Source organism: Quercus robur, chromosome 7 (assembly GCF_932294415.1).
Source record: "Quercus robur chromosome 7, dhQueRobu3.1, whole genome shotgun sequence".
NCBI classification, from domain to species: Eukaryota; Viridiplantae; Streptophyta; class Magnoliopsida; order Fagales; family Fagaceae; genus Quercus; species Quercus robur.
This window is the reverse complement of record NC_065540.1, coordinates 3,064,994-3,080,276: the sequence shown is the minus strand read 5'-3', so window position 1 is coordinate 3,080,276 and position 15,283 is coordinate 3,064,994. Positions and strand designations below refer to the sequence as shown.

Sequence of the window (15,283 nt, the reverse complement as noted above, 5' to 3'; positions counted from 1 at the left end):
CCCAAGAGTATTTGTTGTCATTTTACCACAGCACCTTTAGCTAAATTTACATATCGATGTCCCGAGGTTAAGGACTTCCTGACTCAAATTCTCAAATCCTGATTGCATAAAAAATGTCCTCAAATTTTAAGAATTGGCTGATGAAATTTACCTCTTGTGATAGTTTAGTATCCCATTGAGACCTTTCCTGTTTTAAAGTTGAGGCAAATTTATGACACGACATCATGAAATCCCTTTTATTGCAACTCTTCATATGATACACTTTTATTAGTAACTGTAGTGCACAAGTTGGTAATAATATACATAACCTAATATCTTTTATAACAATGAAATTTGCCTGAGCTCCTTGTATAGGCTTCCAATAAACATGAAGCCACTGCACAAGGTAGGAAGCACCCATAACAGAACAAGGTCAGTGGTATGGGGTATATATGCAAATAGAATGAAAAAATGAATCAAGTAAAACTAGATAGAAAGTGAAGACATGCCTTATTTTCTCCTTCATGAGCAACATGCTTTCAGAAGATCTTCAATATCAGGATCATCCCCAGCTTCTTTGTCCTACTCAATTAAACAAGTTTAATATGATGTTCAAACTTGAACAGAAGCAGGAACTCACTAGCATAAGAATTTACAACTTAGAAAGTGGAGTCTTTAGAAATTCCCATCTTCATGCCACAAGAAAAAATATTTAGCTAAGCATCAAAGTGTTGAAAAACTTGAAGCTTTGTCTGTGCATTAGAAAACAAATAGACTGCTTACATTGTCATCAAGTATCCAATTTCCAAACAACTAATATTTTGTTTTAGTAATAATCGCAGGTCAAAGTCCATGATATGTACCAATTGATCAGTAATAAATGGTGCCATGCTATGATTACTCTTCTCAATTGGAGCTTCAATTTAAAGTGACTCTGGCTATATTGCTGATCAACATTGTCCTTGAAATTTGGAAAAAAGGAAAGAGAGCAGGTTAGGATGGAGGACTTTATTACCTTATGAATGTATGAGATGTTACTTTTCCCAGGACCTGCAACTATAATCCCACCTTGCTGCCTGAGAAACAACCAATTTTATGTCTGTTAAAAGGAATAAAAAAGAAATAGAGAAACTTGAAAATAACATACTGAGTAAGGTATGATAAGAAGATCAGCATTTCTATGCTGTCATGATTCACCTTGGAAAAGCACAGCATAACACTCACATTGGACTAAGTTTGGGTCATAATAATAAGGTGCATCAAATCAATCTGAGTTGTATTGGATGCAGGCCTCAGAATCTTCAGATTTCAATGTACAACTTTTATTCTACCAAAAGAAAAATTCAGCCTCCTGCCAGATTGCTTTGGGTGATCCTTAGAATGTTCTTATCAATCATTCAAGCAATTTTAGTTGCACAACAATAACTATAATGAATTATATGATATTATTAAGTCAAGTAAAGATATCAAGAGAGTCGGGTTTGTTTTTATTTTTAATTGCCACCTAAATTCTTTCCATCACCTCTAGTTGATTTAGATCAACATGTGTATTGAAGATGATGATAATTCCCCACGATGAACGTGTTTGTTAGCTCAAAATTTAACTCTCACTTGCACAAAGAGACAATTTGGGAGTCTTATCATCATGATCCATATGCATTACTTCTAACAAAATAGTTCACATACCAGCCGCCTCTGCTCACAGTGTCCCTTTCAAATGAAAGCTTCCAGTCTTGTCGATAACCTTCCATGTACAACTGAATTATCTTGAGACCTGCCTAGAGTATCATGGAAGCAACTAAATTAAGAAGTCATAGGTGCAGTCACAAAATCTCATATTTTCATGAACACTTCATCTTTAAACCTATTGTAATATGCACTATTGTGTTGATAAAGAACACGATTTATCTTACATACTTTGGGAGTAAATGTAGTTAAAACCCCAGAAACAAATTCCAGCGCCTCGTACGATGAGTGGTTAGGATCTGCATAAACTTCTGAAAATAATAACAAAGTTTCATCACTAAGCTGCAACATGTGTATATTTTGGCTGCAAGACAAGATTATACAGTTGAAGTCGCTGAGCAGGTTTCTTTTTCAACTTTACACCACTACTTCAATTAAAAACCCAAAGTTTTTACAATTCACTTTGATTTGCAGTGATGCTGATGCATATGATACCATCATGACTGCCCCTGTCACCCCTTTGATGTCCTTATCTTCAACATCAATATATTAATCATTATCACCCTCATCATCAATCGCAAATGGATTATTCATTCTCATCCAGATGGATTTACATTGAAGCAAATATCCGATGTCAACTTCAATCCTCTGTCCACCCCCACCCCACCCAACCCAAAAAGAAAAACTAAAAAAAGTGGCGTAAAAATTCATCAAGCTTTCTGTCCTCATTTCACTTACCCCATTGACAGTAAACAAATAATAAAATTTAAACCACTTCCATTTTATAATTCACATGATATATGAGTTCTTCAGAAACATACCTCCCTTGAATTTTGTTTGCTCAGAAAATGCTCTTGCCTACATCAAATTACAGCTAATGGTTATATCAAAATTTTAGGGAGAAATAAATTCAATGAACCATCACATATTTAAGTTACAGTAGAAAAGCCAACTGCAAACAAATGAAGAATAATACATAAAAAATGCTCTTTGGTACTTCTGCCCAGCTAACACAAAAATTGGATGGGCCATTTGCATCATGAAACTTCCATAGCATGCAAATTGATCTAAAATAACTTTTTTTCCATGGGTGGTAAATAAATAAATAAATTATTTGTTGCTTCCATAATTGATATATCATTTTCACTACTCCTACCCATGCTAGTTTAGGCCTCCCTTTATCTCTTTGCACTCTCTCAACTTGAATTAAATTATTCTTTCTCACAGATGCATGCATTAGTCTATACCGCCTATGATCAAGCCATCTTAAGAGTCTCTCTCTTTCATCTTTTTTCTCAATATGAATCACCCTTACATTTAAATAGATGACTTCATTATTTATCTTATCTTTCCAAGTATTCCCACTAATCCATCTTAATCCCAGGATTCCAGCAAATGCGTGAGTATGCAATCATTACATACTTAATTCATCAAATAAGCAGACACGTAAGCAAGTACTAACAACTCAATATGCATTTTCAGGACATACCTGATCAACACTGCCAGGTCCAATTATAACTAGTGCCACACCAGATGCATCCATGATATCCTGTCAACATATCAAACATGTCAGAACTATGTAAAGGGACTAGGCATGTTGTATGCAGAAGATAGTATTTCCCCATCTATTATTTGGAACTTAAAAATAAAAAGGAGAAAAATGAGACTCACCTACCCAAGATAAACATGCTCAAGAGTTAGTTACTACCCACGGTGGTGAAAACATTAAAATTCTATGTGAAGGGGAAAGCATTGACCTTACCAGAACATTCCCTTAGACTAACCATTAATTTAATAAAAAATAAAATTCTCATCTACAAGAATCCAATGCTTTCTATCGAAACTGACCAACTGGTTCTACACTTGTACTCCATCATCTTTGAATTCATCTACTATAAACAATACTGTTGAAATTCCAACCTAGAGACCTTTTTCATTTATTTTCAGCTCATCAACAGTGTTCATAAATTCTTTTTTTGCTAATCAGGAATCCACTATAGCCCACATTAAAAGGATAATGCAGATTTTTAAGTCAAAATATATTTTATTACAGTATGAATGAGCCCCTACTAATTTAATTCAAATGTTTTCGTTTACCACTCAAAACAGACAAGGGCAAAAACATGGCTTCTTTAGTCCTCACCTTCTTGGAGGCAAGATAATCAGCCCGTTTGCGGCAAAAGACACATCTGGAAATAAAGACAAGCATTATAATCAAAATACAAAAAAATTGCTACATAAAACTTAGTGTCCAAATTCTAAATTAATGAACAAGTTTTTCTCAAATTCGGGTGTTGATCGCAAAATTTTGATAGTTTATGGTGCGCATTATAAATGCCCTCATAGTAGAGGATGAAAAAAAAATGAATCCAAAAGCAACAATAGATTGATATGCATGAAAAATATCTTAAGAAAATCACCCGAAATGGCGAGCAAAAGCAACAATAGCTTTCCTATCGTTCCAGAGTTGAGAAATGGGAATCCCATTTCCATTTAAATCGAAGACTTTCACCGTATCAAGTAAACTTGAGCTATCTTCACTCACCTCCGAAGTTTCAATCCCTGAAATTGGAATTTTCGTTAATTGAGTTTTTTTTTCCAATTCCAACGTACAAAAAAAAAAGAAAAAAAGACAAGAGTATATATATACAGGACTTGTATACACATTAATTTTCTCGAAAAGCAGAGGTTGTGGAAGAATTACCGGGAGAACCAGACACAGCGGAAGGTACGAGGTGGCACTGCCGCGTTGAGAGACTGAAAGTTTTGTTGGGGTGCGGCCTGAGAGTTTGATACGATAGCACACGTGTTGAAGTGAGATTGGTGTTGGTGTTGGTGTTGGGGTGGAGAAGATTGTTGGGGGAGAGTGTGGTAGACAGAGAAGTCGCCATTTTTAGGATCGGTCTCACAGTTTCAGAGAAGCAGAAGAAACTATCAAGTAAAAACTTTTGTGGTTCTAGTGGGCGAGTTTGTGACCGTTGGTTATTAAGTAGTTATTTGTGGGAACTGGAATTACACGTGGCAGTCATGTGCTAGTTCATTCTTCGTATAAAAAGTCTAGAGACACGTACTTTCCTACAACTAGTGCACATGTCATGTAGTAATTTGATTAATTTCCACAAATGTCAGCGGTGGTTTAATGTAATCCTATCCCACAATAACAAATAGAAAGTTATGTCAAAATGTATGTAAAAGTATTTGTTCATATTTTTTATAACATTGGTTGCATCAGTGGGTATTCGCACAACAAATGGCACAAGCCTATTTTGATAGGTCCAGCCGTCCAGGCTCAGCTCATTTTTCATCGGACCCATTTTTTTATACCCAAACTCCTTCATGTTTTAGAAAGTACATGGTAAGGAACAATACTCTTTCATTTTTTAGTAAGTACATAGTAATGAACAGAGAGAAAGAGAGGTGAATATTATTATGATTGGACTATTAGATGAATTCCCTTAAATAACCCTTACTTTTTTTTTTTGAAACAAACACATACACACAAAGAAAAGGGAAAGCAGTTCTAACACAAAGGCACATCATAACTCCATTTAAAAGTCATAATAACTTTTAAGGGAAATATAAGTAAAATTATTGTTATATACTTATATGTCACAAAGTTACCATCAAAAGTGATTAAAATGGAGTTATTGTTCATGTTATGCAGTTATTGTTATTGTGTACTACTGTTTCTATCCAAACGGATTTTTCTTATAAAAAAAATGGGTAGAGAGGGGCGACTTAATTTGGCATTTTTCACCTGACCCGTGACTATAATGACACTCTACCTGTTGGGTCTGAACCTGCAAGAGTATCCAAATGAATTTAAAAAAAAAAAAATCTGTGGAATTATCTTCTTTTTTCTATCTTATTTTTCTTTTATAACATTTAAGTCTTAAAAAAATATTAATAAAATAAAAATACTTCTTTCTATTTTCTCTCCAATGAAAAAAATAAAGGTAGCAAAGTATAAAATAGAGGGATTTTGACAGGTGAGAGGCAATTGCTTCCTCAACTAGGCACTATCTTGTGAGCCCACAATTTGTGAGTTGTGAGTAGGAGCGAGCTCTAATAATTAGCTCCCTAGCTTTGCCGTTGTGTGTGATTAATTTTTTTTTTTAACTTGCAAACTTTATTAAATCAAACAAAGGATATCTACAATAATGCGATCAGTCTTGCAAGCATCTAGGATGGTTTTAGGGGGATTCTTGCTTTTAAAACAAAACTAGCTTTTAAGCATAACCGCAAGCTTGGCAACAATGTGGGATGCAAAATTTAGTTTTCTCATAACCTATTTAAAATTACAACTAGAGAAGATCTTCTAAGCTCAAGTGAATTACAAATAATAGTGCTAATTAATGGACTAGTTCATATTTAAAGAGAAAGATCAATCTTAAACTCATTTTTAAAATTTAAGTAATTAATATAAATTATAAAATAAACATATAATTTAATTATTTATTTTGGAAGTCTAAGTTCATTTCATAAAATCAATGTGGGTGTACAGTAAAGGGACCCTTGGGCCTAATCGGATCAAGAGTTGTGGGCTAAGGACGAATGTCTAGGCCCAACTAGCCTTAACCTTTTCGATGTTTTCAATGATCTTTCTCCTGACCAACACTTGCTCGCCAACCTTGCTCTTTTTTTTCTTTTTCTTTTTTTTTTTTTTTTTTTCTGAAATTCTTTATTTTCTGAAATTGACATACCTATCTTATATATAAATATAAAATGAAACAATGACTTTTTGTTAATTTCGTAATATTTTTTGAGTAAATGTTACAAGTTTAACTGTATAAGTGTTAGAATATACTGTCTTCTATAGCGCAATTTATTTATTATTATTTTTTTTAACGTGGTTGAAGTGCTATCAAATACACTCATATTATATTAAGGGCATGTTTGGTACATTATAATAGATATTGTAATTTATTAGTTATTTATAAAAAATAATCATTCGGTTATTTGGTTGTGTTTTTATTATAAGGAATATTCATAATTATTCCTTATGAATTACTATTTTTTGGAATGAAAAATAACTATTACTTAACAAAATAGCAGTAATAGTTATTCCTTTACCCATTAAATAGACAAAAAAATTATTAAAAAAAAAAAAAAAACCTTTTAAAATAAACCCCTATGCTTTCTCTCTCTCTTAAACGATTTTTTTTTTTTTTTTAATTCTCCTATTGTTTTACTCGTACCAGCACTGCCGCACTAGTGAAGAAGAGATTGATCTAGAGACACTGGTTGGTTCTTGATAAGGGAATTTTATTTTTAATTCCTTTTAATTCTTTTTAATTCTCCTTTTGTTTTACCATTACTATAATAACAAAGAGATGACACGTTCTTCTGTATTTTTATCAAAAAAAAAAAGAAAAAAGAAGAGAGATGGCATGTTCTTGTTTTTCTAATTTTCTTTTTGTTCTACCAGCACGCTGGATGACCTATTCTTTTCTTTTTTTATAATTTTATTTTGATTGTCCACTTTAAAATGAAAAATTGTATGTAATGTTAGTTTATTTATTATTTATATCTCTTTTCTGTGGGCAGAAACTGAAAATTACTTTAAAAAAAAAAAGAGTAGGCTAGGAGAAGGATGGACTTAGTTTAGGTCTAGTACATCCAGTACACTGGATCTAGTCAAATGGTGACACGTGTCAAAAAATGAACACATGTCATCATCTCAACGAATCTAGTACTACTGAACACCGAACCTAAGCTTGACCCGAGAAGGATTAAACTAATAGATGGTATAGGTATTTTAGGAAATATAATATAAGTAATATACTAACTTACTATCATTCAAGCTACAAAAAATATGTCTCAAAAAAAATTAAGTATGCCTAATATTAGCAGACAATTGTATTAATTCACAATCAAAAGATAAGCATAATGTGACGATGCTTATGTAAAGAGAGAAACGAGGGCATGAGAATTTAGTGAATCATGAGGGGTTTAAATGAAACCATGAGATAGAATCAGAATTGGTAGAGAGTTAAAGGCACTAGAACATAAGAATTAAATGATCCTAGAGGAATTTTCTTGGACCTTTATTTGATAGTTCATAAAATTATTTACATGTACCTTAATTACACTATTATTAAATTATTTAAACATGTTACATAGATTTGAAATAGCTCATGCGATTAACACTAAATCGCTAAATGATAGGCTGTAGGAGCTTTCGAAAAATCCTACCCATCCTAATGTAGTTGTAGTAGGCGGGTGAAATTGTGGAATTGCAGTAAGGATTTTAACTAGTATGGACACTCAACATCCAAAGACTCATTGGTTAAGAGCTTTTAAGAAGAAATGGCATATTCAATATGTTACAGACCAACTAGTAAGGTTGGTCGAAAGCACTCCAATAGCAAAGCAATGAAGGCATTCATAGATTGAGCTCAAAGAAAATGGCCTAGTGTTGAGAGAAAATGAGTGCAAACCTTCCTATATTGCAGTGGGAGGTCTTGTCATGTTGTATTAAATGCAAACTACGATAGATGATTATTGCTGGGTGTGAAGGGAAATCTCCTTTTGCAAACACTCCTTAGGTGGATGAGATCTTTGCATAGGCTCTCATGCATGGTTCAAAGTAGTTTGCCCTAGATCGAGAAATTTGGAAAATGTTTTTTCTAAACTAATTTAGAGATGAACCTTTAAACTATTTCTATATCATTAATAAAATGTTTAAATTTTAAGTATTTGTGATCGAAAATTATGCATAAAATATAATTTTATTGATCGAGTAGTAAATAATATCTGATTTGAATGAAATTTAACATGCGTATTAAGAATATAAAATCTAACAATTAGATTTTAAAAATTCATATATAATAAAAAGATATAAGAAGAGTTAGAAGAGTTTCTCTTAAAAAATTTTTTATGAATTTATAGTATAATTTGATTATTACAATCCAGGAATCAAGATCACAAGTTAAACAAGCTCAGTGGGCCAATCCAAATTGTGTGCATATATCATGCGTGATTATAGTCAGAATACCAACTCCATAAACTTAAAAAGATAGCTAGGACCCACTGGTTTCATGAAAAACCGACACTCCTAATCAAAATTTTACTCATTACCTCCTTAACACATCAATCATGCTACAAACAACAATTTTGTTTTTTATTTTTTTGATAATTTAGAGGAAGGAGGAATTTAAATCTCAATGTCTAGATAGAAAATACTAAAATGTGTTAATTAATTGAGTTATAAACCTCTTAACGTGCCATTTCTCAAAAAAAAAAAAAAAAAAAAAAAAAAATCTTAACGTGCCATGTGCAACAAAGTTAGCATGAAATCAATGATGGAAGAATGGCATTATTTTGTTCCTAATTTAATCGTTACAACACTTTTATAACAAATTTTAAATGATAAATTGTTATCTATTTTAATTTAAATCCACAACTGAAATGACTTTTCTTTTTTAAGAAACTCAACTGAAATGACTTTTATTGTCAATAATAACAACTTAAAACTTAAAATTGGTTGTAAAAAAGAAATATGTCCTAAATTGCGTTGTACTTGAAAGATATTTTTAGTGCAGATCTCACATAGGGTGACAACGAAGTAACTAACGAACCCCACAACAAGGCCACGACTCCATGTCAAATTCCTCTTCAATTCTTGACAGCATCAAAGATTCAATACGGCAGCATATTCCTCTCTTTGAGGTGGAAACTGAGGTAAAATAAAATAATAATAAAAATAACGAAGCTCCACTTTAGGGTTCAGCACATTTAAGACATTTAAAATCAGAACACAGCAACATACATACATTAACCATAAAAAAAAGTTCACCCCTTCCAATCTCTAACGCTATTTCACAATTCTCCAATGGCGGCGACCCTGACCCGCCTCTCAAAGCCCTACTCATCATCATTCTCACACTTTAGAAGATTCGTATCTTCTTCTTCTTCTTCTTCAGCCGCCGCCATTTCATCCGAGACCACCAATCCTCCTTCTTCTCCTTTCACTTTCAACAACACCACTGCTCTAAGCCGCAAAGATCCAAAGGACAGAAATGTCCAGTGGGTTTTCCTCGGCTGCCCCGGCGTCGGCAAAGGCACCTACGCCAGCCGCCTCTCTTCCCTCCTCGGCGTCCCCCACATCGCCACCGGCGATCTCGTCCGCGAAGAACTCGCCTCCTCTGGCCCTCTCTCTCATCAGGTCCTCTCTCTTCTCTCTCTCTCTCTCTCATCCATAGATCGCAACTTTAAATGTTAGAAATAGCTTCTTATTTAGTATTATCAACTAAATTTAATATTTGGATAACATAGTAATAAACGATGTGACAATTTTAGGAGGTGACAGAGAGTTTTGTCAGATATAATGGCGAAAAAATGAATTACACGTGGCCAACCTAGTTTAATCTGTAGTTTCTTTGTTAATTTCTGGTGTTTTGAGTGTTTGATTTGTGAGAAATAGTTAAGAACCACTCTTTTTTTTTTTTTTTTTTTTTTGTATATATTATTTGAAGTATTGTATCCTCAAATTTAGACTGTAATCTGTAAAGGTTCAATGGGAGACGATTGGTTAATGTAAAAGCATAGTTTTTACCGAGTAGTTTGAGAAAATTAACCAAATTTGTTGTTGTTGTTGTTGTTGTTGTTGTTGTTGTCTGGTGCAGCTAACAGAGATTGTTAACCAAGGTAAATTGGTTTCGGATGAAATTATAATAAGCTTATTGTCAAAGAGGCTGGAGGCTGGGGAAACTAAAGGTGAATCGGGATTTATTCTTGATGGTTTCCCGCGAACAATAAGACAAGCGGTGAGCATTTGATCAAGCAACATTGTTATTACTTACATTGATTTCTTCTTCCTTAATAAATTGAGAAGGCTGTATCCCTTGCAATATTCTTGTATTTCAATCCAAAGAGAAGAAATAGAAAGGGGTTGTGTTAGTATGGAGAACATGCTTTTGCTGGCTACTACAAAATCTGGAGTTTCTTTACTTTTTTTCAACAACCCATTTAATTTATATCCAAGCCCAAGAGTAAGTAGGTCATGTTTAAAAATTTTGTTTTACTAATAAGGGTTATTTTTTTCAATTTGATCAGATAATATTTCTTCTAGTAAGAATTCCCCAAAATTAGCCACACAGTATGCTCTCTTTCTATTTCTCTCTGTGTGTATGTGTTCCTTGGCCAAATAATATATCTTTCTGAGTATTCCTTAACCTGAATTGGCTAACCAAGCATTATTGCATGAATCCCCCCTCTCTCTTCACAGAGTTGTAAGAATTGTGTTATAGTATCTCCGAAGTAGCCTTGTACCCTTGTGATATGTTCTCAAATTTGACTTGTTTGTTCATGTTCTCAGGAAATATTGGAAGGGGTTACTGACATTGACTTGGTGGTCAATCTGAAGCTTCGGGAAGATGTATTGCTTGAGAAATGTCTTGGAAGAAGAATTTGCAGCGAGTGTGGGAAGAATTTCAATGTGGCCTCCATCAATGTCAAGGGTGAAAATGGGAATCCTGGTATGAGCATGGCTCCACTTCTTCCCCCTTCACACTGTATGTCAAAGCTCGTTACTCGGTCAGATGATACCGAAACAGTAGTAACAGAACGGCTGCGTATATACAATGAAAAGGTATGTTCCATTCTTTTACTGCTATTTAGTGAGGAGGCATTTGTAAGACATCTGTGAATGCAAAGAGTTCCGTCCAAAATAATTTTCCCTTTCCATGTGATTGGTGTTTGTGTGTTGTAAAAATGGTTTCATTGAAAGTATATTACGTTTCTATATTGTTTGCTAAGGTTTCCTTTGAATTTCGTAAATATCTTTTTATACTATTTATTTGGCACCCTGACATCCTATCATTCTTGCAGAGTCAGCCTGTGGAGGAATTTTATCGTAGTCGAGGAAAAATATTGGAGTTTGATCTGCCAGGAGGGATCCCAGCTTCCTGGCCAAAATTGCTGGAAGCTCTCAATCTTGATGACTATGAGGAGAAGCAGTCCGCTGCAGCATAAGCTGTTTTACTGTACCTTTGAAGGTGAGTATGTCATTCTTTGCATGTATTAAGGTTCATGCCTAGCAATTTTGTAGGTAAAAAAGGAAAGCGGACAACATTTTTTTTCTCCTTTTTGGAAATAAAAAAACTTGAGCTCTGTGTAGCAATTTGATCCTCTTACTGATGCCTGGATTAGGCATTTTGATTTCTTTTTTTGTTTGACACAAAGAGGTTTCTGCTGTATTATTTACATAAAGAGAGAGAGAATCTGTGAAATTATTGTTTGATTGAGGGATGGTTTTGATTTAGGAAGTATTTGTGGCAGCAATAAGCTTCAATGCTGGAGGCTGAAACATTTATACTGTATTATTTAACTTGCGATTAATAGTTTAATCGAAATGCACTTTGAAGTGCTTATCTGATGTTCTGAAGTTCCCCAAAAAGGTAATATTCTGTTATTTATTAATTGAAAATGATACTAGATTTCATGAATTTTCATATTGGGGGTTGAAATGTCTGAAATTTTGTTTGGAAAGGTACTAGTTTACAATATACCGGTGCCTTGTATTTATCTTTAGATAAGATTGATTTTGTATAATATATGTCCAGTTGCTTCTGGCTAGATGATATCCAATCTTGCTTGACTAGAGTTCCTTTGCAGCTGGCCGAGCTGGTTGGCTCTAGTATTGCCAAGCAGTAAGTTACACAGCTGCATACATTGAATCAGGGCACATTACCAGCTCTTGACTGCAAGAGTTTGAGCAGTGCGAGATAGATTGTGCTGCACATTTTTACCTATTTAAAACCTTCTCAAGTTGATTTGATACTGTACATTTTACCTATTTAAATCCTTGTCAAAGTCGATTTGAAAATTGGAATATATACCACAGAAATTAAGTGCATAAAATGAAAGCTTATTTCATCATCAATTTTCGGCGGCTTGTTCATCTAAGTTAATTGAAGAGATGATTCTGATTTTCTAAATTATATGGTCTTAGGGAATTCTTTACTTATCTCTGTTATCAAATGGCAACTGAAAACATTTTTATAATTTTTTCTGGGAAATTCTTCACTTTTTTGAGCATGGCTGGTATGTTTTCTAATTTTAAAGCAAATCCCCATTATACACTCCAAAACCAATGTTCCTAATAACTATGATATGCATCCAAGACTCTTGATAAAGTTGTGTTTGCATCCAAAAATCTTAGATCTCTTCAATTCTATGTTAGAGAAATCCCTTCCTCTGTTCATGTAAGTGTCATGCAGACCCTTTGACAGGCCAGAAAGCAAATCACAAAATTTTTTTCCAGGAAAATAAAGCACTGGATATACGAGTTCAAAAAGGGCCATACAAATACAATTTTACAGAGATGAAGTCTGAAAGACGTAAAGGATATAGAGGTTGGTTGGTAAAGCCAGCACCTCATGAGACAGCCAATATGTATTCAATATATCTACCATAGTTTAAAAAACTGAACCATTTGTAGAACCTAAACACAGAGTGGTTCAAGGTTTAAATATGTAAATAAATATAATGATCTTTTTTGAATGAGCAGTCTTAATTAACAAAAATTTATCAAGTAAAATCTTGATTAAAAAATTAACTAGGAAAATCATATAAGACTTAAGTATAATTTCACTACTTATATAAGAAAATATAAAAAATAACATTATAATTATAATTAATCCATATAAAACTATGAACATAGTTGTTCATGTGTTCATAGTGAACAACTATGAACATAGTTGTTCATGTGTTCATAGTGAACAACTATGAACATGGTTTTAGTATTTATACTAGTCGCTAACCCGTGCGATGCACGGAAAAGATATTGAAAAATAGATTTAATCTTTCTTTTATTCTATTATATGTCATGTATATATAAATGTGTTTAGGTCTATTGATAGAGAGCAATCATTCTGTAACGTACTCCATAAATTAATATTATACTAAAATTAAAAAATTAAAAATTAAAAAGAAGAAAAGAGATAACACCCTCTTCTTGAATTATCAAATTATTAAAAAAAAATTAACCCTCTTCTTCACTTTTTACTTAAACTTGTTTTCATGGCTCATATTTAAACAATCGCAGTAAAAAATGTTCTATTAATAGTAAAATTTGTGTATACACAAATTACAGTTTCATGTAAAGTGTACACATACATGCTCTATACCTCTAAAGAAGGAAACATCACAAACCCTTTACATATGTGAGTTTGATTTAAAACAAACTACATATATTCCAAATCTGATAAGCCAACTCAATTGTAGAAAAATGTTCTTTATAAGATTAGATAGTAACATATTTTACAAGAGGAGGCAATTCTTTGTAACTCTATTTTGCTGCCCATATTCTGCAATATACAACAAAGTGATTTATCTATCTAGGTGTAATGGGCAATGGCATTGATTGTTCTTAAGCACAATTCATACAAACAAATGAGATAGAAAAGGGAAAAAAAAAAAGTAACATAACAAATACAAAAAGTATCACTGTTCCAGCTCTCCAAAACTCCATAAACAAAACCCTTTCCTAGCCCAAAAATACAAAAAGTTCCCTCCTTTCGCACAAATCCAAGAGGGCTGAGACCACCAACAACTCCCTACACCAGTCAGACAAACCTCTCAAAGAAACCTAAACGCTATTTAGGAATTCTATCAAACTCTTGTGAGAAGCCAATAACAAATCCAGAAATAAATATATAAATTCTAATAAAAAGTTAAAATTTTATAAAACAAACATGAATTCTAATATCAAACTCCAAATAAATTATATAACATGCAACAAAGAAACCCAAAAAAGAAAAAAAAGAAAAGCAAAGAAACTATAGTAGCTAAATATACAAATAAAATAGTAATTAAAAGACATTGACATGCAGAAATTAATATCTAAAACTAAAGAAGCATACCTTGCTCAAAAACTTTTTTATTTCGATAAGATCAAACCTGGCTCAAAAAACTTTAAATTAAAAGAACACAGTTTAAATAGATTAGTAAACCCAATGGCCAAATAAAGAAAACAGGTAAGAGGGAAAATCATAAAATTATATTAAAAACATCACTAACCACTTTAAAAACTCCAAGTGACGAAAAATGGCAACCCCCCAATTCAACAATATCTTTGCCAAAGAATGCGTACTATGACACATCTCCAAACCTACAATTTAAAAAAAATAAATAAATAACATCCATATATAAGAAAGACATTTAATGAAATTAATTATTCCCAATGAGAAAAATACACACACGGCCTTGCATGCTTATATACATACAGGGCAGGACAATAGCTAATCATAGCCTCACTCTCAAGCCATTTTTGAATTCAAACATGTTCCAATTTTCTATAACAAAATTAAAAATATTTTGCTAAAATCCACATCATAAAACACAAATAAGTCATTCTATCCACTACAGTGACAATTCGTGAATGTAGTATTATACAAAATATGAATAGTTTTGATTCATGGGCAACTAAACAGGCCTAAGAGATGTGCCTAATGAGGGAAACATGCAAAGAATAATCCATTATTAGGTCTAATGTTATTTGCCTTAGTCAAATAGTTCGATAGTCAATAGATTCATAATTTCTCTACAACTAAAAGTAATGGCTTATAGGTATTTATCATGAACAACTCTAGAACATGACAAAGACTAATTTTAC

The 15,283-nt window shown here is 32.9% G+C and overlaps 2 protein-coding genes across 3 annotated transcripts; one reads left to right on the top strand and one right to left on the bottom strand.

Moving 5' to 3' along the window:
• Positions 1-208: 208 nt before the first annotated feature.
• LOC126691755 (thioredoxin-like protein AAED1, chloroplastic) lies at positions 209-4,637 on the bottom strand. The gene is made up of 10 exons (XM_050386865.1): positions 4,370-4,637; positions 4,086-4,227; positions 3,809-3,854; positions 3,155-3,214; positions 2,487-2,523; positions 1,897-1,976; positions 1,666-1,757; positions 995-1,055; positions 489-561; positions 209-376 (listed from the first exon to the last, which is right to left on the bottom strand). Exons 1-9 carry the CDS (start codon positions 4,554-4,556, stop codon positions 502-504), a joined length of 765 nt encoding a protein of 254 aa, XP_050242822.1. The 5' UTR covers positions 4,557-4,637; the 3' UTR covers positions 209-376; positions 489-501.
• Positions 4,638-9,417: 4,780 nt separating this feature from the next.
• LOC126691747 (adenylate kinase 1, chloroplastic) lies at positions 9,418-13,170 on the top strand. Of its 2 annotated transcripts, none has more exons than XM_050386854.1 (5): positions 9,418-9,832; positions 10,293-10,433; positions 10,985-11,257; positions 11,497-11,663; positions 12,932-13,170. In XM_050386854.1, exons 1-4 carry the CDS (start codon positions 9,500-9,502, stop codon positions 11,638-11,640), a joined length of 891 nt encoding a protein of 296 aa, XP_050242811.1. In that variant the 5' UTR covers positions 9,418-9,499; the 3' UTR covers positions 11,641-11,663; positions 12,932-13,170. The 2 variants fall into 2 exon arrangements, with proteins under 2 accessions (XP_050242811.1, XP_050242812.1); XM_050386855.1 differs by lacking the exon at positions 12,932-13,170 and adding an exon at positions 12,283-12,550.
• The last annotated feature ends 2,113 nt before the right edge of the window (positions 13,171-15,283 follow it).